At 48.3% G+C, this 25,062-nt stretch overlaps 2 protein-coding genes and 2 pseudogenes across 2 annotated transcripts; 1 reads left to right on the top strand and 3 right to left on the bottom strand.

The window, feature by feature from the left end:
* Positions 1 to 1,014, bottom strand: part of LOC121837231 — a 2,519-nt pseudogene extending 1,505 nt beyond the window's left edge.
* Positions 1,015 to 2,597: 1,583 nt separating this feature from the next.
* LOC115320806 (mitochondrial import receptor subunit TOM40 homolog 1) lies at positions 2,598 to 6,088 on the bottom strand. The gene has a single exon (XM_029981000.4). The coding sequence runs from the start codon at positions 5,860 to 5,862 to the stop codon at positions 4,873 to 4,875; it is 990 nt and encodes a 329-aa protein (XP_029836860.2). The 5' UTR covers positions 5,863 to 6,088; the 3' UTR covers positions 2,598 to 4,872.
* A 103-nt stretch (positions 6,089 to 6,191) lies between these two features.
* LOC8028440 (coiled-coil domain-containing protein 6) lies at positions 6,192 to 24,420 on the top strand. The gene is made up of 8 exons (XM_029980999.3): positions 6,192 to 6,541; positions 6,885 to 7,034; positions 8,763 to 8,906; positions 14,751 to 14,994; positions 18,276 to 18,432; positions 19,723 to 19,823; positions 20,823 to 21,010; positions 22,207 to 24,420. The coding sequence occupies exons 1-8, from the start codon at positions 6,308 to 6,310 to the stop codon at positions 22,363 to 22,365; spliced, it is 1,377 nt and encodes a 458-aa protein (XP_029836859.1). The 5' UTR covers positions 6,192 to 6,307; the 3' UTR covers positions 22,366 to 24,420.
* On the bottom strand, positions 23,791 to 24,349 carry LOC8028438 (annotated as a pseudogene).
* Positions 24,421 to 25,062: the final 642 nt, after the last annotated feature.

The raw sequence follows: 25,062 nt of genomic DNA, 5'->3' as shown, positions 1-25,062 counted from the left end.
TGTCCGGGTGTCGACACTGCATGAGGCTCAGTGGCGTCACTAAAATCAGCGCCCCCCCCCCCCCCCCCCCCCCTTTCTCGTTGCTACTCCCTTGCACCGCCCAGCTGCAACTACTTTACTAGGGCCCTAGGGGGAATACATTCCACTCCTCTCAAATACAATGGCCTCGGCGCGGACAGGTTTTCTGGGCTTGGCGAGAGCCATCTATCGTCGAAGGTCTCGCCTATCGGGCGGTAAATGATGATGATTATGATGGTTGTTCTACATACCAAATTCATTGTTGTGGAAAGGCTCGAGACACGTGCCGCGCACCACTTCTAGGAAGTACATGGCGTCTAAAATCTAGCTCAGTGCTGCGCCAAATGCTTTGCTGCGCTGTGCTGCCATGATCTTCCCAAGGATTGCACGTTGCGCTTGCCTCGTGCATCGACGCACCTTGCGCTACTTTTGAAACATGAAGGGGCTTTGAGTGGAATCGGAGACGACACCGCCCGCGGCCGCCGCGAACATCCACGTGCATATGCGTGTGGACTGACGCGGACCTCCCCTCCGCAGGCCTGGATTCGGCGCTAAATGCGTTCTGTCTAATGCAAATGAGCGGAGTGGGATGTATTGTCCCTAAAAAAGCATTTGCTGCACCCGAGGCGTCCCCCCCCCCCCCCCCCTCCCCCACCCTCTATTGACTACTAGTGATACTACAGGTTGTATTCACTGGCGGTCATAGCTGAGCTCGCTGCTGCTTTCGAACCACGGTGGAAGAGAGGGGAAAGCTGCTTTTGTACGAATTTCGAGTGAAAGTTAATTTTTTATAATCTTCTGGAGGGAGAATAGCGATGTCTGGGGAAGCCTGGGACATACAAAGGAAAGTCCCGGTGAGAAGAGAGTTCCTCCTGCCCTTCTTCTCTTGTGATTGCCCGAGAGCTGACGGGAAACTCCTCCCGAGCATGTGCTGTGAGCAGTTACCTCAAATATGGCGTCCAGGGAATACGCTATTAGATGGTGCATGGACCTCATTCCAGTAAGCCTCTGTGCAAGCATACACCATCTCCCCTAACTCTTTCTTCCCGCTGTCGCCCTTTTCAGTGTGTACCGTTTGTCAGATAAAGATAAGAAAGACAATGCGAAGGGGAAAAGGGCATTAACTGGAGAGAAGCGACCTCCTTCCCTTACGACTTTTCTTGTGCTCACCCCTTTCCCCTTTGCACCGTCTTTCTTATGTTGCATCAGACTGACCCCCACAATCAGCGCCTATCTTCGCACATATTTTGTCTATTAAGTACAAACGAGCGTGTTGGTAACAGTAATTAAACATGAGGAAGATACATAGAAAGGGGGGACGGACAACGAAGACTTCCAACTAGCAACAACATTTATTGACCCGAAGGAGGGGAGGTTGAAAGACGCTACACTGGAAAGTGGGAAAGCGATGGGAGAGGGTGTAGAGCCAGGGAACAACCAGGGAAGCGATTAGATGTCAACCCCACGGGATCGTCCTTCACTTACCTGGCTCTACACCCCCTCCCATTGCTTTCCCACTTTCCAGTGTAGCGTCTTTCACCCTCCCCCCTTTCACCTATATATGCAAACTTTGGGTCAATAAATGTTGTTGCTAGTTGGAAGTCTTCGTTGTCCGTCCCCCCTTTCTATGTATCTTCCTCGTGTTTAATTTTGTCTATTTTGACGATTCTTTGAGCATTGGTAGTATGGGGCATAAAAAGCGATGAAAACTGATACAACTGCACAATGCCAATATGTTCTTACGGCAAGACGCATTTGTAGTTCGCAGAGGATCCCCCAGACCGCCCATTACTCAATAAAGATTCATTGCTAATCATACCACAGGACAAGTTTGAAAAAAGTCAAAAAATACTCGTGAAATGCTCGACACTTAAAACTTTCCTCACTGACCAGGTCTGGTGAACCATCTGAGGCTGCTTTCGCAAGGGCACCTGAGTGGTCGCAGACTTATCTTTATCAGGTACAGTGGCCTTTTCACACTACTTCAGAGGTATAATTATTGGGTACGCATGTTGCCACCTATTGCTGAAAATACACACGCAACCAGGGTTTTCACTGTTCCATTGCAGTTGAGAGATGCACGTGGAGGACTCGACAGTCGGTGTGTTTGCTCTTGCAGCTATTTTCCTCAAGATACAAACACTAGCGTGCTTAGCTTATGGAAGTTTAGGTAAGAGCTTACTGACCTTGGAGCAGTCAAATAAAATAAAGGAATTTGCATTTCATTGCAGATGAGGAGGAACATTCGAGGTTTACAAATCTGAACCAATTTGCAAGTGCGTTCTGCGAGTTCTTTATTTTGATGTACCTCTTGGGTGAGTAACATCCAAGCCTCAATTCAATTCGTAGCTTGCAATTTCTTCATGATTATAACAGAGATATTTTGCGTGTCCACATTCATTTTCAGATTTTATTGCTGCGAACCAGCTCGACATTCTGAGGTAGTATAATTATGATGTCATTTCATACTAATTCACAGCAATTCAATTTTGATAGCTGAAAGGCCACTAGGCCATCCTAAGAAGCATATTACTGCCTAAGTAGCATGACCCTGCCACATTGGCAACGAAAGCTGAAAATAAATAGGTAAGGTGAAGTTTACTAAACAAACATCATGCCCTGGCACCCAAAACCACACAGTTGTGGGGTTTGGGTGCCAGGATGTTTCAAGAGGGCATATTATGTCCAGCGCTTTCTCTCCCCCATTGCAAAGCTATAAGATGCAACATACATTCTTCTTGAAAACCTGTGGTAAAATATTGCAACCTGTATTTCAGTGGTATGCCCTGCATTACGGGTACAGTTGCTCCTACCGAGATCTGAGCCACATACCATCCCAAGTCAGTTCCTGCAGAAGCATACTATGTATATCCAAGACAAGTTTGTCTACAAATTGCTCACAATTTCTCTGGTGTTGAACTTCATCCTGCTTGTTCTTACAATGCAAGTCTGTCGCTGGTACCGTGAGTATGACTCTTGAACTGCACAAATGTCGCTATATTTAAGTTAGATTCGTTCGAACCTGGGGCACCGTTTTCAATGAGCAATGAGAAGTACTGCTTGGAAAAAATGTAAAGGTATGCATACTTTTGTTTTTGCATCCCCTAATATCAAGATTAAAAACACCCAAATCAAACTAACATGTGTCTTCAAACGATTTCAAAGAGCTGATGTTTACTTTTTTTAGCCATTAAAGCCCTGCACAACTATCTCAGCCGGCTATCAGGGTACTTGACCATCCTGGTCATTTATGGTAAGTGAGCTTCATTAAGAGCTTTAAAGTAGTAACCAGGTTTCCTGCTGCACTTTTACTCAAGAGGAAAGGGTTAGTGATTTCATAGCTTTTTTCTGGTCTTTCTATCTTTACAGCAGAGTTTAGTGAAGAACTTGTAGAAAAGGAATGCATGAGCTAGCGTTTCAGACAACCATTGGTTCCGTAAGTTATTGTATTTGCACTAGCTGTTTACACTACCTGACTCCTCATTACTTATCATTCGGGTGTCTTCTGCCGCAAAATTGTGAGAGCAAAACGAACAGTCCTACTATTTGTACACTAGCAAGTTATTTGACTTCCAAGGTGCATAAATAATTTAGAAAGCCATACTGCAAGAACGTTTAAAACACAAATAGAAGCCATTGATGACCAAAAAAAGAACAGGGTGAATAGTGGTTTCAGTGCAGGTTTCATTCATACAAATACTCTCTTTACAGATGGACATGAAAACAGCTTTCTGCTTCGACTGACTGAAATGGAAAATCAATAAATTCAACAGCAGTCAATTCAATTAAACATGGATGTCCTCGTTTGGCTCACAGCTATGTGCAAGTACATCTATAGCAGTGGCGTCACGAGGGGGGGGCATGAAGGGGGGTGGGGGGACCGCCCCGGGTGCAGTGCTTTGGGGGGGTGTCGCGGCGGGCGGCGAGCAGGGGGATGGGCGGGGGGAAATTGGAGGCGGGCAACGAGCCGGGGGGGAGGGAAAGGGGGTCGCCGAGAACCACCGCCCCGGGTGCCGCTGACCCTAGTGACGCCACTGATCTATAGGACCCTTTCTATTTTATTCCCTAGAATGCAAGACACACATACCTTGCACACACTCTTCGAGCATACTGTGAAGAAATAGGGCTGCATATGAATGTGTAACAATTATATTTCAAACAATCTAGTCCTCTTAGCTACATGGCAACCATTGCAAACACTAGAGCATATCATCACCCATTAACAAATGTCACTCTTTCCACTGTCTGATGACAGGGGCAGGCAGCATATGTACATGCTCAGAAGTCCACATTAATACAGGTAGGCATGAATGAGACGATCAAAGAAAAATATCAGCTCTATATTCCACCTTGGAAGATGAGTACAGCACTGGGAAAAGCCCTGGCCCCACATATGTAGTTTGGTGTAGTGCAACAAATCACTAGGAAGTTGACTTAACTGAAACACTTCAAAGTGTTGCATCTCCTAGGGCTTGCACAGTGCTGTGCTCAACCTGAAAGATGGAGCATATAACCCCTGAACTTTGCAGAACTTATAGGCAGTCTGCCCGTCCCCAACTGCCCCAATCGTTGCAGCAGCAAAGACAAATAGCTGGTTTGGAAAAACTGCAGTTCTTTCTGCAAAGCCCAGAGATATCGGTCCGTCTACGAGAAATGAGCAAGCACGTTCCCACTGCAGAGCCTTCTACAACAGCCAACAGCTCCGCTCTGGTCCCACAGACGGGAGCATGTGAGCACGTTCTCGGAGACGATGCCTTTGTTACATACACTCTCCTAGCATAGCCCCGACTATGAAGTAGACTACATTGACTCCCAGAGAAGACCCTCCTGTACACCAGGCTTGGCTAGAAAGTGCTATCCGATGATGAGTCCGCAGCCAAACCGACTCTGGTTCTTGGCATGGTTGAGCATGCCACTCAGGGCAAACGAGAAAGGCAGCGGGTGCAGCTTCTTTTCGAGGACGGCCCCCACCGTCCAGTTGCTGTCCACCATGCCCCGGAAGACGAGGTTCGCCTTGGGAAGGTCGACCTGGTAGCCGATTGACGCCACGCTCTCGCCAGCCCTGTAGTTGGTCTCCACTTCGACGCCCACCTGGGTCGTCTCGCTGCCGCGGTGGTAGTAGCAGCAGTGCGCGCCCGCCATGCCCACGGTGCCGCTCACCACGTAGTTCGGTCCCGTGTAGCGGCCGGCCATCGACAAGACCGCAATTTCGCCGCCGGGCACCTGTGGGCCGTACTGGTAGGCCAGCTCGGCGCCCAGCGCGACGTTGGGCGTCACGTTCTGCAGGTAGTGAGACACGACGACGCCCGAGCCACCCAAGACGTCGATGTTGCCAAACGTGGCGGACGCGGTGTATGAGGGGGCCCGGTAGTCGGCTGTGAGCTGCGTGGCCACGTACCGCGAGTCTTGGATCTGAGCCGCCACCTTGGTGCGGAGCTGCGGCGTGAACTGGTGGATGATGTTGGCGTTGAGGTTGCCGCTGGGGTCGATGTCGCCCAGCAGGACCGGGTACGCTTCCGAAGGACTGAACTGCTGAGTGCCGACGTAGGTGGCGCCGAAGCGGTACCCCGACGGGGTAACCGAGCTCATGTTGAGGGTATGACTGATCTGGAAGTGGTTGCTCAGGCCCTTGTTCACCATGAGCCGGCCCCCTTCGAAGTTTACCGGAAAAATGTCCTTACATTTCTTGTGTAGGTCTTCTAGCGTGCCCGGGTTCTGGATTTCCTCCTGCTGCAGGCCCGGCGGCTGCCGCGGCTCCGACGGATCCGGCAGCGAAGATGGGGGCGCCGGCGGTGCCAGAGCCGGCGTCGGGGGAAGAGGACTGGTCGCGAATACGTTGCCCATCTTGAAGTCACTTTGCGGTTACCTTAGTTCTCGCGGATTTCGTCTGCTCCAGATGACGGGGTGCTTTATTAAACTTTCGGCTGCCAATCTATGGGAACACGTGTTGTAAATTCATGAAAAAGCGAGTCCACCATAGACGGGCAGCAAGTGATTTACGCGGTGGCGGCTCCTTGCGGAGCGCGCGTGAAACGAACGAAACGGGAAATTATTGCCGAGCGGTCAAACCGACCAAATTCGATCGCAAACCAATTTATTATTTTAGAGAATTTGTATAATAAAAAAAAACTACGTAAATTATATTAGTTGTATAGTGATGCTCGAAGCCGAGCAGAGCGGTCGCAAGCCCATCGACTGTCCGGTGGCCGCAGTGGCCGCAGTCGCCGCCGCGCCCGCTTTTGTTTTTGTTTGCGTTTGAGGCTGGCGCCGACTCCCCATCGGCGCACACATGTTATTCGGCGGCCTCAGAAATATGGCGGATAGTGCTAGCGAGAGTGATAGCAGCTCGGTGGACGGGGCAATGGTGGCCCCGTCTCCGCTGACGCGCGAGCAGTTTCAGAAGCGCGTCGAATCCCTGCAGCAGGAGAACCGGGTGCTCAAGATGGAGCTGGAAACCTACCGACTCAGGGTCAAGACGCTCCAAGAGGAGAACCGCGAGCTGCGACAAGTCAGCGTCAACATCGTGAGGCCTAACGTTTTGACACTAAACAAACATTTCGGGCCGGCGTTTGGCGGCCCACTTGTGGCGGACAGCGTACCGCGAAGACGCGCCGTTATTCCTTCGCTCCGACCTCGATCGACGAACGTGCGCTGCGGCGCCTTATTTGCAGCGTGGGAAGCAAACGCCGCCGATCGGATTGCATGTGGCGGGGCCAACGCCAAAATCGCAGCACCCCGGTTGATTCGGCGTTGTCGGATTTGGTGTGTGCGGCTTGCAGCTGCTGCCTGGGGGGTCTTTTTAAAGAGGAGTTCGACGCGTTTTTTCTGGACTGTCTGGCGGTGACGAAAGGCCTTGTCTTTTACAGCAAGCCAAAGCCGAACAGGAGGAGGAGTTCATCAGCAACACGCTCTTGAAGAAGATCCAGGCTCTGAAGAAAGAAAAAGAGACTTTGGCCCTGAATTACGAGCAGGAGGAAGAATGCCTTACGAACGACCTGTCACGCAAACTAAATCAGGTGGGAACCGAACTCTGTATTTTTGTGCTTTTCTAATACGAGGAAGGAGGCATCACGTGAATATACAGAACCACTTCTACTTTTTTTTTGGAGTATTATTATTATTATTATTTTGCGTAAAGAGGAAAACCTAGAATTGCCTGTGACTTTAAGCTTGTTTGGAAAAGTTGGGGTATTAAGCGATACCGTAACACAAAATAAATGAGGAAGTAATGCGTGATGAAATTGGGGGTCTTGCTACCTCAATCTCATGAACATTTGCCTACAGAATAGATGCACACATGATTCGAAGGAGTGAGCAGTTAGAGAGAGATTGAACAAATTGTAATAGCTGGTTGAATTAGCTCAAAAGACAACTTTTTTTCAAAAGCATAGTAGTTCGGTGTTTTCAGCTAGTCCTTGAAATAGTGTTCTATTTAATTTCACTGAAATTTGCTATTAAGACCTGAAATCTCTATCCTGAGCCCAATTTTTTAATTTGCTCTTGATTATGACGGTGTACGGCGCAGTATCAAAAAGTCTCCAAACTGGCAACACTAAACAAAAACAAAGTGGCTAGGTGGTGCAAGCTACTGCCTGTTGTAAAGGATACAGCTGTTGGCATCCATCCATCCATCCAGCAGTACTGCCGTGCGAAATCAGGTGGACCTCGCAGGTCGATTTGCATGTCAGTACATTAAAATTTATTGTGCGGAGTGAAAGTGATTTCAGGTTGCAATTTTTTGTTATAATTATTTTGCCACTTAAGATGAATAAACAAGAAAGGACTTGAACAGAATGCACGCTCCAGATTTTGTGTAAAAATTAGTGAGACCGTAAGTCAGAAACCCAGAAACTGCCACAGCAAACATTTAAGTTTTTCTAGAAAAGGTGCTACTTTCTGTTAGCGGCATTATTGATTTAAGCAAGGTCAAGCTTCGCTCGAAGACTATGAATAACCAGCACTCCCTTCAACAAGCGTTATCTTTTGAAAGTATAGAGAAGAAAAAAAAAAAAAAAATTTGCTCATTAATTTATGAAGAACACCAGAGGAATGTTTCCGACATATGAACAACTTGACATTATAGTCACTGACAGGGAACAGCAAGGTGTGTCTTCCGAATGCCCAGCCTTCAGCACGGGACCTGTGCCTTCCATTGTGCTTTGGCGGTGCAAGCTCGCTTGAGTTGCACGAGACACCCAAGCACTATCAAAAGTAGAAAGCTCATGGTGGGACAACTGAATGACATCCCTGCTAGTCTCACGTTGCCAGTGACTATGGTTAACGTTCAGCCGAGGCTGTTTCGACTGACAAATTAAGTGCGAGATGGATCGCCGCCACATTGATGCCACGCATACTGACGTCTGAAAAAAAGTTAAAAAAGTAAGCAACTCTGCCAGGACCTTGAGGACAAGGTTTCTGGTTCAGAGCAAGCCAATGGCCATCTCTCGCCCTCCATATTCTCCTCTTTTGGCCGTCTGCGGCTTAATTATCTCCTCCAAAATAAAGACGAGGATTGCCCCACTCAGCCTGAAAAAAGGGGACTCTCTTCTGGAAATGGAAGACTCACTACAGCCGCCATATTACCTCAAAAGGGAACCACATCGAGGGAAATAATAGCCTAAGGAACCTGAGGTCACCTCGTGCGTTTTTATGGGGCGAGTTAGGAAACTTTTTGTTCGTACCACCTCCTACGTATGAGGCACGTTGTCTGAAGGCGGTGCGTGCCCCCCACCCTGACCTTGCAGCTGCGTCAGGAGAAGGTGCAGCTGGAGCAGAGCCTGGAGCAGGAGCAGGAGGCCCTGGTGAACAAGCTGATGCGCAAGATTGAACGCCTCGAGGCCCAGACCCTGGCCAAGCAGTCCAACCTGGAGCAGCTGCGCAGGGAAAAGGTATTCCCGCCCCTCCTCTCGCCCGAGGGTCTGAAGCGTGGCTGGCATTTGGCACGCGGTGGCCCCGCTCTGGCCAACACCACTTAGAAATATTGAAACCCGCGCGCTAATTGGCGTCGTTGCGGTGGGATCGAGCGAAGGTAGAGATTAGAAACTAGGGCTGGTGACGGCTATCGGCTGGACCTCATCTCCAAAGACACTCGGCACCGAGCTCGGGTTGAATTCCAGAGTTGGCACCGTCCGACTGCGACAATGTTTCATGGAAGAAGAAAAAGATGCTCGCTGGCCTCGATTATTCCGGAAGGTGTTGCTTTGGCGGCGGGACCGTGCAGCTGCCGGCAAGCCCCTTCAGGCTGAGTTGCTCGTCGTCTTCCGACGCATTACGATTATTTTGGGGGAATCGCAGAGAAAGAAGAAGTCGAGGCCCAACGAGCGTGGGCATGGCTCGTACTTCTTTTTCTCGTCCAGACACTGGGTGTTGGCTGTTCGGTAGAAAGCGTGACCTTGTTGCGTAATCTTTGTTATCGTAGCATAAGGCTACTGCTGAAGTTGTGCCTCATTTCACGAGAACTCTCGAAATGGCCGAACCTACAGCCCCGGCGAGCCAGTCGGGGCCAGAACAAGGCACGTGTGTTCCAAACTGATTTCTTTTACCCAGTTATATTATGCAAAATATGTCTGAAGAGAGGGTGGGTAACAGTCCGTCGCATCTGCTTCATTCCTGAATTTATAGGTAGGTTCTCCCCCTTTTGGAAACTTTACTTACCGTAATAACCTACTTTTTGGGGCGAATATTTATTTCCAAATAAACAGAGTGATCGTCCATCCCTACAAATATCTCACCGCGGAATCCGTGATCTGTGAGCGTTTATCCTGTCCGAATGACGCAAACGTTACAGTTGGAGGGCTTCCGTGACAAAGCGAAACGAAGGAGGGAAAGACACTTCACTTTGTTTACCCATTTCGTCCCAAACTTCCACAATCCCAAAGTCTGAGTATATGCACGTGAAAGGAAAACGATGGAGATAACAAAGTTAAACTTTGTTTTGCTTGCAAAAAAGTTCCTTCGGACAAAAAAAAAAAATAAAGTCGGAAAGATAACATATTCTGGAATTTAAGGAGTGTAAGGTCAAAGTGCGTCTCCACCGAAAGAAGCTCACGTCGAACCGGCTCCTCCTCTCGGAACGTCGCGACCTAATAGGGTTGTGCAATGTTTGAGACAAGCCAATGGGTAAATAAAGACTTGCTGGAACCTCGCATACAGCTGCTTGTAAAGCGTTCCATTTTGAGCTGCATGTTTGTGGTGCCATCCATACCACGCAGAAACGCCACCTCAACTTTCATTGATAGCACACCACGCACACACGCATGGACCAAACAAGAAAGTTGCACAAGAGCCTGCTCCTCGTGATTGACAAGGTGCCAAACTTGGCCCAATGCCAAAGTATTTGCCAATGCAATCAGGCTTTCCCGGTTCCCCAGCATCGCTCTTTGTCGCTTCTTTCGCCCGCTTGTTGCGTCTGGTTGGTTTTTTTATTTTCCTGTCGACTCTTTTTTATTTTTGCTAACGAAGAGAACATAGCTGTGTTGGAAACAGGCTTTCACGGAAGAAACATTTGCGCTGTATGCCGATCGGCGGTGTTCATCGCGCGTATGCAAGCAACTGACTTAGTGATAGTAAAACTTTCATAAGTATTTCTTGCATAAAGCAATGAAACTAACATGAGTTTGAAATTTAATCTAGCTTTTATGCAGCCGCACTGAATATGTATAAAAAAAATTGGAGTTTTATTTAGCTTTTTCTAAACTTTTTGTGCTTACCCACCGAGTCATGGCCCACCCCACTTTTTGTATGAATTTTAGGTGGCAGGAAGCAGGCGATAACTCAAAATAATACAGTATTCAGCTTTCTTTCTTTTTTTTTTTTTTGCTGTATTTTAGTGTTTTATTCATTTATTTTTGCTTTATCTTTTTATTTTGGGATCTTCCACTGTCTAACACCAGCCCTTGTCTGAGGTGTGCCTGAAGAGCGCTTCAAACACTTATATTTGAGAACCTCCTACTGGTGTCCCAAGCTTCTTTTTTACATCCTTCTTTTTGCCGACTAAGTGTGTTTCGTTACACGGACATGTTTCGTGCATCCTTTGCAGGTTGATAGGGCACTACAGTGATTAAAAAGTTTGTCTATTTATAATCAAATCATCCCTAAAAGGTAAAGAAATCGTGATTTTGCATGCTTTTTCCTCCCTCGTTACCAGTGTGACGAAACATTGTCAAACACATCTTCGGGGGGAAAAGGGTTACATATGATCATTGTTTTTTTTGTTTTTTTTACTTTTAGGGTCGGTTCACATGTACTATCGGGGAAACATGAAATGCGGACAGAGGAGCGCGTGGCTCGCGTTACAGGCTGCGCCACCTGGAAGTGAGCCTAGGGGCGAGGGTGCGTGGCCTACTTCGATGTGTTCATGCCCCTCGCTCAGTGCTCCCCAAGCTTCGGCAGCACGCCTCTTAGTACGCTGAAAGCTATCACCGCTATCTTTGCTGGCTCAGCGCGTGCGGTGCGAAGAAGCTCGCCGCACGCGCCGAGCGAGCAAAGATAGCGGTGATAGCTTTCAGCGCACTGAGAGGCGCACTGCCGAAGCTTGGGGAGCGCAGAGCGAAGGGCGTGAACACATCGGAGTAGGCCACGCACTCTCGCTCCTATGCTCACTTCCAGGTGGCGCAGCCTGTACCGCGAGCCACGCACTCCTCTGTTCGCATTTAATTTTTCCCCGATAGTACATCTCAGCACTATATCAGTACTGATGCAGAGCTGTATCACAAATATAGTACAAAGCACTGCATCAGCAAGTTCAGCGCTGTTTCCATTGCTGACTACAGTAAAATCCCATAAGGGCACCCACCCCCGAAAGACCGCCCATCCCGTTTCGTTTCTGGTTAAATATCTGTAACATGAAAATGCCGAAACATCACCCACCACCCCAACTCCCGTCGGACGGGATGTCCGACGGGAACCATGTCAACTGCGCAATATGCGGTACCGGTATGTATGACAAGCGAATTCGCAGTGGGATCTCGCGTTTTTGTCCGTGGTCTGCGTCTGCGATATCGGTTCCCATGGCAAGCAAGTTTGTAGTTGAATTCCGCTTGTTTATCTCACCGTGAAATGGGAACCTGCTGGATCAGCTGTCTGCCTTTCCCGCGACGCTGGAGTTTGTAGCGAATTCCTGCATGTTTATCGCGGTAGGCAACTTGAATTTCCCGTGTTTGCGATCTGCGGTCTCGCATCTCGCGTCACATGGTTTGTGGCGGACGCCCCAGCATTTACCATTAATCCTTGATAAAGTTTCGCCATCTCATCCTTAAAGATAGCCCACCTCATGCTTTCATCACATACCTCTTCATTTCGGCTGGGTGCCCTTACGGGATTTTATGGTAGTAGTGCCGCGACGGACGTGCGAACAGCCTTTGGGACACATAGTTTGCGCCTTAAAAAGTCAGTTTCGGACCCCACTTTAACGCCCTCTTAAAGGGCAACTCCGGCCAAAACTCAAAATGAATTAAATTATTGGTATCGCTTTAGTGACACAAAATACGACCCCAGCCAAAATTTCACGTCCGTGGGACGCCGCATTCTCAACTAATGCCGATAGTAAAAACGCGACCCGCCGCGAGCCGCTGCTCCTTAGCGGGCGGCCAGCGGGTTGCCGATCGCTAAAGCAACAATGGGCCGTGATGTCAACATCGTTCTCTTTTTATCCTTCGTTCCGGACGGGCGCACGGCGCAGCCGTCGCGCGCGCTTCTTTGTGCCACTTTTACCGCTACTTCGGCTTGTAATTGCGTGCTTAGCCGTTGCTTTTACCTGTAGCCCGTGTAGCTTCGGTATAGCCTTTTGTTTATTTGCTTGTGAGGACTCCTAGACTCATTTTAGCGAGCAACTCGGCACGCCCAAGACTCCCCAGCTGTTCCTCGAAAGATGCCGAGTACAACTTGTAGCCGCTGCGCAACCCGGAGGTTCCTTTTCACAAGTTTCCAAGGGATCGGAAATCGGAGAAGGTGTGGGTGAATGCTGTTCGACGAGTGAACTTTGGAAAGCCTTGGACGTCGACCCCCAGATCGAAGCTCTGCTCCGATCATTTTTCGCCGGAGAGTTACGAACGAAACCTACAGGTGTTGGTTGCTTGTGGCTTGTCAGCGAAGGGGTCGAGGCTTAAAAAGGATGCCGTGCCGTCGCTCTTTGCCCATCGTACATGTACAGAAAAGGTAAACATGATAAAAGTATCCTGATCAATAAATAAAACAGTCATTGCCAAGTGCAGTGTCAAAGATTGAGCATTCACGCTCCATTGAATGTCTGTTGAATGGGGAATGTGGGCATGTAGAGTACAACCACTAACTAGCTCCAAACACTGAAGTTTGTAATGAAAACGAAAACAATGTTCTGCTTTGCGTCACTGCTTGTTTACTACGCAATCTCGTGCGTAATATTCAGGTCCGTAACGACTACTAGCGAACAGCCGGCGCGTGAAGCTCATGCGATATAAACATTCGCCTCCCAATCGTTCAAACCCGTTACGCAGCAGTATTAATTAACTTTGCGCTTGTGAATACTACAAGGGACTTTAAAGAAATCGTGAAAGTTCGGATTTGTAAGTTACAACTCTCTAATTTGCCCAAGTTCGGCTGGAGGTAAATATAATATTTAAAAATGCAAAAGAAAAAAAAAACACTTTCTTTAGTCAAAAGTTACGAAGGAAAACTTAAAATCCTATGTATTCTAATAAAAAAAATTGTGGGTGGGGGTGGGAATGTGAAAGGGAAAGAAAGTGTTCTCACCTTGCTAACGTCCTCTGTTTTCCTTTATCACCCACAAAAGCGTTTGCTAGCTTTGAGAAGAAAATGACTGCCCAAAGAACTTGTTTTTTTTTTAGTGCGGCAAGTTTTTTTTTTATTTGTACAAAGATTCACTACCTGGACGAACTTATGATGTGAATTAGTGTCGTAGCTTACAAATTCGGCTTTTACGCGCCTGAGGAAAAAATAACGAGAAACAGACGTCTACAGCTTGACACACGTCTGTTCGGTTGTCGCGGAACGCGCAGGAGAGCCTCAAAGCTTCGTGTCTGGGACTGATCCGCCGCGCGAAAGTGCCAGCACGGTACATCATTGGCAGCGCGGCGTAGAGCAACGCCGCTCTATCCATGGAGCCCCGATGACAATTTAGGCCTAGCGACGAGTGCGGGAGACCGCACGCACGCCGACAGCTGCCGAGTACGGCACCGACGAGTTCACTCGTTTTCCAGTCGCCAGCTTTTGGGTATACAAGCAACGAATACGGCACGGCATAGCGCACGCGCGACGGCGGCGCCCGCCGAGTACGCCACCGAACTGACGGGTTTTCCAGTCGCTAGCTTTTGGGTATACGCACTAACTCTTGCTACATATGCTGGATAACTACCACGTATACAGAATTAAAACAAAATCAGCTTACCTTCTATCTTTAGACGGCTAGCGCAACAGAAGTAGGTGCCGCTTGGACTGCGTACTCGCTGAACGAGAACGATCTTGGCGTCACGTCCACATAGCGGCTGATTTCCAGTGTTGACAGAACCTCGAGCGAGTAGTTTCGGTTTTGTCGGCCGCGCCCCAAACAAAACTTTGAGACGTCGATATCTTTAAAACTACGCACAATAACGAGAAAAAAATTACACCTTGCAATTCAGGGGCGCTAACTGCACAAAAAACAGCCATAATCCCAAAATCGAAAGTATGGACCGGAGTTGCCCTTTAAGCACGGAAGTTGTGCCCTTCGTGACCGCCCTGTTTGCCCCCTTTGCCAGGTGGAGCTTGAGAGCACCCTGGAGCAAGAGCAGGAGGCCCTGGTGAACCGGCTGTGGAAGCGCATGGACAAGCTGGAGGCGGAGAAGCGGCTGCTGCAGGAGCGGCTGGAGCAGCCCCCTTCGGCACCCCCGTCTCCCAGGGACCCCTCGAGGGACACCCCAGCCGCCCTCGGCGCCCACGTGGCCCGGCTCAGGGGAGAGCTGGCTCGCCTGCGAGCCCAGCTGCACGACACCCAGCAGGAGCGTGAGTACCCCCTCCTTTTCATTCCGGCGTCCCGTCCCGCCCACTTGCCAAAAAGTGCTACCCAAGTGGCAACGAGTGATGTTGCGGAAGCCGATAAACTGTTGGGTCATAGTTGCAGAAAGCAACTCTTACCTAGTTTATTTTATGTACTGTCATGGACAATAGACCAATGTCACCAAGCGAACTGTGCAGGCACACGCATTCCAGAAGTAGTACCGCCGCCGTGCTACTTGTAGTCATCCCTTTCCGGCTTCCCGGCTACATAAGGTTGCGCATACATCAGTTGGGACGCCCCGGTATGGGCTTGAGTCTCCTGCATGTATGTACTTCATAAGATTGTGTTGTTTGTGATGCTTTAGTTTGTCAGCAAGCGCAGAAAAGCAGTTCCAGTCGTCTTATCGCTTTAGAATCGCTTTGTCGTCTGCTTCGTCGTCATCTGCTTCTTCGTCTTCGTGAACGCGTGAGCCCACTGCCGGTCACGCGGTGATCCCACTGCGGCCGCGGGAAAAAAAAAAAACAATGACGCTACTACTCCAGCATTCCGGCTGCTCGGACGTCTCAATTAACTTGGAAACAAGTGAACATCTAGTGCTATGGCAAAGAACAAGAAAACTCGAGGGACCATCGGCTCGGTGTAGCACCGCGGAAGAGCATCAAATGTGTTAGTGGAAAACTGAGCTTGGTAGTGCTCAGTCTTGTGCATAACGTTTAATCAACAATGGAGTAAGAGAAGCTAAATAGACCTTCTCGGTGAGCGATAGTTTTCTAAAAGTTGTTTTACTCTAGTTGACAGCCTGTGTATTCGGTTTTATTTTGTTTGCGCAAGCTCCAAACGTAACAGTCGCCCGACAGGGGAAGCTTTTTTCTGCGGTCTTGATTGGTGTTAATGCAGAATGGATGAGTAACGTCAGCCTAATAGACCACCACAATATGGATGAGGATCGTTTGTTACATTTTCGGCGGTAAGTTTTGCACTTCTAAATTGCATTATGTGGTGTTTTCACATTTGTATGAAAGCAAAAACAAAAAGTGAAGTCAGCTTCCGAAAAAAAGTTGTTTTATTTCAAGTGATGCATATTGGGAATCGCTGCTCTATTTTTAGTGATTGTCCTGTTTTAAAGCACAGTTGTGCTTGAAACATGTCGTCGCGATAACAGTTATAACCATTAAAATACATCAGGCAAAAAGTGTATTAAAAGCGGCCTCCTTTTTGAGATAGACCAACGGATAGAATGCTAAGGGGGATTCCAGCGTAAGGAACACTTGGCACGTTCTGTCTCATGCCCTGTAATTTCACACATTTTTGAGGAATTGCAATAGCGCCCTCTCTGGGTGGCACCATTTTGTTCGACAGCAGCGCCCTCTCCATACATCCGGGAAATTCAGCGGGTTCGGCGGGGTAAAACGAGAGAGAGGGCGCGCGCCCGATTTCGCTAGCAGACGACAGAACGGGAGGTTGCTATTCTCCATCTTTGGGCTGTATCGGCGGGCTATACAGAACATCGAACTCTCACTCGTGGCTGCGGTTGTGAAGTGATTCGCATTCTTACAATAGTTATGGCTACTCAAAAATCAGCCTAGAGCTTTCGGTTCTACTTCGGTAAATGATCAACTGCCATATCTGTTTTCCGTTACTTAAATAGCAGTTGAGTCAGCCGGCAGTACTACCGTCAACTACTGCGTGTATTGCGGCAGGAGAGCATGTTTTTAACTATTATTTCAGACATCCACTCAAGGTCGCTAAAGGCCTACCCCAGTACGAACTTTGTATAGTAAAAAAGGTACAGCCACAGGATTCACTTTTCGCCGGAGAGACCGGCGAGTCTGACACAGTTTTCTCTATTTTCTTTTATTTGCACGCAGATAACAGCGCAATTGGACTCTGTTAGTCTTTTTTATCTAGCATAGTAATACACGATAACTGGCATACCAAAATCTGCGCATCTGCGTTTGAAGTTCCCAAAATGACGCGATTTTAAACAGAGTTTGTACGCCAGCCGGATGCTAGGTACTGCCCACTCGGCGGAGCAGACGACATGCGGGCGAGAGGGGGAGGCCGTTGTTTTCTTTGTTTACCCTCTCTGCTATGACCCTAATGGAACGGTCTATAGGATGGATATAAATTATGAAGCAAATCGCAAAACAAATCGTAAAACGCTATTTTTTCTGCCGCTCTGTCCGGCTCTGTTTACCTTTCTTTGCCATGCTTCTTTCTTTTGGGAAGACATAATATCCAAGGCCTTTTTGCCTGGTGCTGTTATAGCTTCGTGGCATACAACAGGTGAAGACACCAATTGAAAACCATGAGTAAACACGTGTCTAAAAGTCTTGTGCTAACCCGAAAATTTTTAAACGCCGGGCATACAGTGCGCTTGATGCTGCCGGAAAACTGGAGAGAACTACAGGTACCAGTATGCACCGCAGCAGCGGTGGCGTCGTGCAACTACTGGTGAGATCGGTCTATTAAGCTGCAACAGTTCTTCGTGGTTCTTTTGTTGTATCTGCTGGTTTTTGGTAAAGCTTTGGGTCATACTAGGGGGTGGCATGTGAAACTGAGGTTTCATTCCTTTGCGTTATTTGACAATAATAGAGCTTGTGGGGATTACGAATGCAGTAAAATTTTGAATCATGCATTGCGGATTTTTTTTTTTTGTCGGGGGGGGGGGGGGGGGTACACCTTTATGGTGTATTTGCACGACAGATCTTTACCTCTGGAAAAAACAGAGTATGTTGTAGAACTGCAAGGTGGAAAGGCCATGAGAAAGAGGAGATGGTGCTGAAAATCTGGCCAGCTGTTCTCACGACAGTCGCACGTAATAGAGTCGACCCAGACGGAGGGGTGGGGTACAAAGGGAGGTTTCGCTCTGACGATAGACAGATAGCCTGTAGACAGGTTGTAGATTCTCCGCTGCTCCCTGCGAGCTCGGGGGAATAGCTAACATCCATGACGCTGCGCATATGACCTCGAAACTCGACAATGTTTCATCCTTTCCTCGTCTCCGTCGTTCGTGCAAATGTACCATTCCAGTCCTAGAGAACTAACATAGAACTTGTGGATGGAGCTTCTCCTTATTACTTGCTTGTCACCGACTACGAGTGACCTGTGATCCCCACCGATACACCGGGGAACGACGTTTGCGTGCCAACAATCGCGGTTCAGATCTCGTTCTGAAACCCGTTTATGGGTAGATATTTCGGGAAAAGAGCAGACGGCCAGGCTTTGTTTTTAAAGAGCCATCTACCGAAAAATGTGACAAGTGTGGTTTCCTCTTGCATTGCAGACCATGAGAAGGTGGCCCAGTTTGCCCAGGAGGAGCGTCAGATCCGCGAGGAGAATGTGCGCCTGCAGCGCAAGCTTCAGCTGGAGATGGATCGCAGGGAGGCCCTCTGCCGACACCTCTCAGAGTCGGAGTCTAGCCTCGAGATGGACGAGGAGAGGTGGGTGCCCCCGAAAGTGGGGACGGTAGACTAAGGCCCTCCCGCACTGCTTTGGTGCTATGACCGTCCGAAAACATCGCCGCACTCCACCAGTGTCGCATGCGGACGTGCGTGGAGGTACCTGCAGATGTGCACACTATGATTCGGCACGCCGTAGTCACTGACAAGGTGGGGCCGGGCGTTTGAAAAACACACTCTGCCACTCTCACCTTGCCAGTTACTGTAGTTCCCAGCTTATATGCGCATCTCGAACCGGCGATTGACGAACAATGCTCTGCTTCATCTTGTCCTGCGTTGTGCTGCGAAAGCCACCTCGGTGACTTCGAGGCAATGTGCTGGCCTACGGATCCCCAAGTGGCGGGTTCGGATCCCGGCCGAGGTGCCCGCAATCTGGCGGAGGCTTATTGCAGAGAAGGCGCCGTGGTAACCAAGCTTTCGGTTGCACGTCAACAAATCCCCAGGTGGTCCAAATTAATCCTCAGTCTTCCGCTGGGGCATGCCAGATGCCCGTCGTTGGTTTGGCACGTAGAACCCCCTTTTTTTCTTTTTTCTTTTTTTTTTCGCTGTTGAAGGCACAGACACGGGTGAGCAAGCCTACTAGATGCTTTGTTCGCGCAAAATGTCTTCCTAAGCTTATGCGTTTTCCTATGACTTTGTTTCCCATGAGAAGTTGTTTGACTAAGCTATAGCTAAGATTAGACAGTTGGGATTTTGAGTTTCTCGTAGTATAGTGTGTCGGAACGAAAACTTGACGTAGCATGCTACAAGCGGTGTGCTCTTGAGGATTCTCCAGGTTCCATCCCCTAGATTTTAGGCACGATACATCCTGGTTGTTGCACGAGTATCCAGCCAGTGCTGGGGGATTTCAGCTGTGTTTAACTAAGAATGTACCTTTGCTCTTTTTTTTTTTTTATTGATGTCTGTGGTTTACATTTCAGTCATCAGTTAATTTAAGGTAACATGGCCAAAACCCGATTATAGTCTGTGTTTCAGCATATCTCCAGCAAACTAATGCTCGTCAAAATTTGCAAGCTCTATTTCATACTGTTCTGGTCATGTTTCGGGCTTTCAGTGTCACGAAGGAATGTGCCCAAGAACTGTGTAGAATGCAGAGACAGGATCGTGCAATGTAAGCCCGAGAAGTGAGGGCACTAATTCATGTAGCTTCCCGGGATGGGACGAGGCAGGTGGATTCCATACCTGCTTCAAGAGTACCGTATGCAATCCCATGCCGACTTTGTCATCCCCACCTTCATTGACAAAGCTGGTACCCTGGGCGACAACCCGCAGGCACTTCAACGAGATGTCTGCCCACGGCATGCGGCCAAGGACGGTGTCCAGCCCCATCCCCTACAACCCCTCGCCAAATTCCTCGAGGCCACTGAGCCCGGGTGAGTGCTCACCTTGCCTAGAAGGGTCTGCGGCGTCCCTGTGTGAAACGGGGGGCCAAAAGTTTCCCTCGTCACATTGTATCAGACCCTACTTTGGGTTGCTTCTTCCCCTTTTGCCTCAGGGGCTCAGTGTCCTTTCCTTCAGTCCTGTTGCTCTCTACCTTGTCATGCTCTTTTAAAACAAACACTACTTTTTTTTTATGTCACATTTTTAGCAGCTTTTAAAGGGACACTGGCAGAGTATTTACTGTGGCCAAGGTTTTTATTTGTACATGACACACGAGAGCCCAACTACCCAGAACACAATTTGCGGCTCGAAATTCGTTTTCTTTTCACCCGAAAATTGCCATTCAAGAACTGGTCAGTTTGAGTCGCGCTCACTCTCTTCGCCGCGGTCACGTGCCGTTTTCTATGGTCAGACATACCACCAAAGGTAGTCAGTCATGGGTCATGAAGGCACACACTCGAGGCTAAAAATAGACAAAAAAATATGATACAGATTTTTTTTTTAGGCTTCTTAAAAACTGCATATACACTAAGAAAAGGAAAAAAATTGCACAGTTATTTGATTTTTAGTAACTTTTTCCTCCTCTATATTTCTTCCTCCTGCGCAGTTTCGGTTTCGAGCAGTTGCGTATTTTGACTTTATTAAAAATATACATGATGCTGTAACAGATAATTCATTGGGTAGTTTACAAACACCATAATAAATCTAAAAAAAAAAAATAAAAAAAAGTTTTTGAGTTTGGTGTTAGTGTTTTTTTTAAAATAACTGCATGTTGTCAGAAAGTTTCACTTCTGTAAGCTTTTGCTACGGGAGTTACTATAAATGAGTCGCAATGTAGCTTGCCGATAACTTGTTTGCTGTACAATATTATACTCTCAGTCGCCGGTTTATTACTGCGAGCTAAGGAGTTCGTACAAGCTACTCCCTGCCAATGGTAGAAGGTCCGCGGCCGCCGGTGACACGTCCGCACCCGCGATTTGTTGCCCCCGTAGGCATCCAGGGCCCCGGGATGATGCTGGGGGCAATTCCTCGGGAGGCCCTGAGCCCCTCGAGCCCCATGAACCGCTGCCAGACGTGCGGGCAGCCCCTGTTCCACCCGTCGGGGCCCGTGCCCCCTCCGGGGTTCCTGCTGCCGTCCCCGTCCCCTCCCATGGTCTCCATGCTGCCCCCACACCCTGCCGTGAGTCCCTCACCAGTGCCGCGTCATTCACCGTGTGCTCCGATCGCGGTTTCAAAGCTGAGGACGTCAGCTCGCTGCATGAGACAGTTAATGCTTTCACATTAAAAGAAATGCCACCGGTACGCACACTGAAAGCACTAAAGAATAAAAGAAAACTGCGGCAGGGGTTCTTTTGCCATATTATTTATTGCACATCGTCATCAGCGGCATTCCAATTCGTAGTCTGCTGTTTCATGACCGTGTAACTATGCTAAAGTTCTATTTCGTTGTCGTGTATATCGTACCTAGTATCGTGTGTCATAACAATTGAAGTGTAAAATGCTTTTTATTGCTACCCTCCCAATCCCAAAATTTTGTCCGTCCATGCATTTTTCGCGGGAAAGTGGCGTCTTGCGACATCACTTGCTGTCATGTGGCCACCTACAAGTCAACTATTTCCCCGCTAAATTTAGCAGGAAAATTCGCGATTTGCGGCCAGAAGATCAATTCAGTTTCCCCGTTAAATTTAGCGGGAAATTTACGTCACATGACCTATACACCAATTCAGTTACCCCCTAAATTTAGCCGGAAAATTCACGTCTTGTGTCCAACACGCCAATCCATTTTCCCCGCTGAATTTAGCGGGGGATATCGACGTCACATGAGCTTAGTACAACCAAGTTTCCCCGCTAACTTTAGCGGGAACATGTACGTCACGTGACGCACTAATTCCCTATAATGCATTTCATGCATTTAAGAACTTTAAAAATAAAGGTCACTGTCAATTTTTTTTTTTTTTTATATATATATATATATAGTCAGTTTTATATCTATCATTTTTGTTAACCTTCCGCACTTTGAAAATATGCTAAAGCTTTTATGTGCTTCGATTTATGCCAGCTTAGTTTTCTGGGTCACAAATAATTTGTAATTTCAAAAGTGGCAACATATTGAGTTTAAAATTAAGTATATGTATTCACTCCCCTTACTTTTCTTTTATATGTAGTATATATATTTTGCTCTAGATTAATTTTTTGTATTGAAGTGCTCGTTTAGATTTATTTATTTAGTATTTCATTATTCGTATCGTCTCGTATATTTTCCGGCCCTCGAGACTGCGACAGATCCCTAATCTGGCCCTTTGGCCGCGGCGTTTGGAGACCCTTGGTCTAGAAGGTAGTGGTGGCTGCCGTTCAAAGCAGGCCGTCTCCTCGCAGAGCTTCCCGTCGTCCAACCAGGCTCGGGCGCGCACGTCGTCGCAGGAGCGCTTCTGCAAGGGGGCCTCGGCAGCTCAGGCCGCCCCGGCCCACCACCTGCCCAGCGTGAACCCCGCCCCGCACACGATGCCGGCTGCTGCGTCCCCCATGATGGACTGACCGCTCTGCCGCCTCCCCACCCCCGCCCGACCTCTCCGTTCGGCCGCAAGAACCGCCGCACCCGACTGTGCAGTGTCCCGGAGTGCGACTCGTTGCGGCGAGAGCAGGTGACGGATGCTGTTCTCCACCCTCGCCCGGAAGGAAGACGTGGACTGGAATTCGGCCCGCCGAAGGAGCTGCGTTCGGGTCGCGTGCGGCCTGCGGCCCCACGTGCGGACCGCCATGCTCAAGGTTTAAACAGGCAGTGGCACTCCTAGATCTGTTGCGGCGCTTATTGTTTCGAGAGGCCTCATTGTTTCTCCGGTGTTGCTACCGCGTGGCCGGGGTCGGAAGGATGCTTTTGTCGTTTGCCTCGTGGTGCTGAATGCTTTATTCCCTTTTTTTTTTTTTTTACAAATGAGAGTGGAGGTATTTCTCAATGTGATTAGTCTGTTGCTTGCTTAGAGCCTGAGGTAGCTATTCTTTAGGGGTTGTCGAGTTGGTAGTTTCGGTAATCGGAACGTGGAAAGCCGGTTCTGCTTGCCGCACGCGACGTGCCAGGTAAGTTCTTACAACTGCGTGAGCGTAGAGGACATTCGGGCATTTCAAAAAGGCTGTTCTGTCTCGTGCGCACGCTGACTTTGTATGATCTGCCATTGAAGCGGTGTGTTGGATGCCGTCTGGAGGGTGCGGCTTGGAACAGAGTGTCCTTGAAAGCTTTTCGTTCCCCCGAGGCAAATCCTGCAGAGATGACTTGCCTGCTGTCAGTCGAGCTTACCATGTTCCAAATGGCAGAGTTAGTAGATTGGAAACAGGTTTAGGGAACGATCGGCTCTGTTCTCCCCTTTTAGTTCTAGTCACTATTGGATTTTGTTTTTCTTTTCCTTCAGAGGTGCAGAGCCTCATCCGTTTCTAACATTATTATTTTTAAGGCTTGGTTGACTCGGTGTCTGACCTATACCGTCGTAACTCTCTGTGGAATGGTGAGGTCTCAATTTTTGGGAGATTTGCTTTCTATGTCGCCCGTGTTGCTAACCAAGCCTCGTAGGGAAGCCACCTAACACAATTTCACGCCTCGGCATACAACTAACTGCACGTGACTCCATGAAAAACGTTTGTACAGACAAAGTTTGGTATTTTGTGAGAAGGCGTACCACTTGTTGTGGCGGTGTGGTGACCGGGTGCAACAACTGCGGCGGCTCCATTGCATTTTTGTTTATCGCGACTGTTTGTACATACAACTCTTCGCAGCCTCTCGGTTGTTTTGGCGTTCTCTTTTTAGTTGTAAATGCGTTTGGTGCCCCACGTGGTGCGGTGGTTTGTCTAATCCCTCTTGTCTTGCCCGAACGGGGTGGAAATGTAGCAAGGTGCTCACCAAACTTTCTTTATATTGAACAGTGTTTCTAGGTTTTCCAACACGGGAACCGACTGAACGTCCGGTTTTTTCTAAACGCGTCCGTGACCATGTAGCGCCACGGTCTCTGTAGGTGCGTAAAAGTAGATGTTGCGGAGTGTCTCTAGGCACTGTGTGTGTGTGTGTGTGTGTAAATGCAACCGGTGTGACCGAGTGGTCCAGTTTGAATGAGGGTCTTTAGAGGGCATTGCAGCAGTTGGGGTAGGGAGGGAGGGGGCAGGGGTTGTCCTGTTGTGTTGAAGGTTTGAAGGTACACATAGGAAAGTTGTTGCCACACGCCCCGTCAAGTTTCAAACTTTGAGGCTTCCAGAGTATAGCGGAGGTTGCGCGCCGTTGCTTTTGTACGTGGTTTGTTCTGTGAGCGTATGTCCTCTCGAAACATTACTGTAGCCTCTGACTGTGATATCGAATGTGTAAGCCCCCAAGTCGAGTGTTCCAAAAAAAGAAAGGGTGCTTGTAAAAAAAAAAAAATGGAGTGGGAAGAACGCCAGAATGATCAATTGGTGTATGTGGTGATGCACTCTGTGCGGTGACTAATATATTGTAGTCCACAAGTGTCCCGCGTCTTTTTCTATCCGCCTTGGATTGCATGTAAAACTACTGTCGGGTTTGTGGTTTGGTTTTTGGAGGCTTATTGAGACATAATAAAAGGTTGTGCCTTTCGTGTATTTATTTATTTATTTATTTAAATAAATACCTTAAGAACCCTGAGTCGGGGTATTACATAAGGGAGTGGGTTAAAAAAATAGCAAGGTTAACATTTGGCGGAACGAAGCAATGTCTTGAGCAGGGACGATGGCTTCGGGCAGGCCGTTCCAGTCCAGAGATGTCGCCGGGAAAAATGATTTTAAGGAATGCTGTATTTTGAGTGAAAAGAAAGCCAACTTTTGCTGGGCGGTCATTGCGAGGTGACATGCGATGAAGTGGCAAGATGAATGAATTGTGTAGATGACCGTCGAAGTAAAACCTGTAGAAAAAAGTAATTGTGTAACTGCCATGTTACTTTTTTGTGGCAGTAATTTGTAATGTAATTTTGTTAAAAATATTGGCAATAGATTACTTCAATTACTCGTTATTTTTTTTAAATATGAACACAATACAGAAACTGGAGGTATATGAGTGTGCAACCTCCCGCTCTAGCCCATGCATTTTTCAGTACTGCATGCTGCATAAGCTAACAGTGCGTCAAAGCTACAGGCAGGAGCCTGCAGCTTTAAGACGTTGCGCTCGCGCTTGGAAGGCCCGGTTCAAAAGTGAGATTTCGTAGATTGGTTCCTTACTTCTGAATCGCCTGGCGGAGGTAG

Source organism: Ixodes scapularis, unplaced genomic scaffold (assembly GCF_016920785.2).
Source record: "Ixodes scapularis isolate PalLabHiFi unplaced genomic scaffold, ASM1692078v2 PGA_scaffold3__209_contigs__length_174095766, whole genome shotgun sequence".
NCBI lineage: Eukaryota > Metazoa > Arthropoda > Arachnida > Ixodida > Ixodidae > Ixodes > Ixodes scapularis.
Note: the sequence above shows the minus strand (reverse complement) of the source record. Positions and strands in the feature narration are given on the sequence as shown.

What these genes read in the sequence shown, in the direction of transcription:
- LOC115320806 (XM_029981000.4), bottom strand. Translation starts at nt 5,862, where the DNA reads ATGGGCAACGTATTCGCGACCAGTCCTCTTCCCCCGACGCCGGCTCTG.
- LOC8028440 (XM_029980999.3), top strand. Translation starts at nt 6,308, where the DNA reads ATGTTATTCGGCGGCCTCAGAAATATGGCGGATAGTGCTAGCGAGAGT. An exon ending in GCACGACACCCAGCAGGAGC is followed by an intron (nt 14,995 to 18,275) that starts GTGAGTACCCCC and finishes CTTGCATTGCAG; the next exon opens with ACCATGAGAAGGTGGCCCAG. An exon ending in CTCGAGATGGACGAGGAGAG is followed by an intron (nt 18,433 to 19,722) that starts GTGGGTGCCCCC and finishes GACAACCCGCAG; the next exon opens with GCACTTCAACGAGATGTCTG.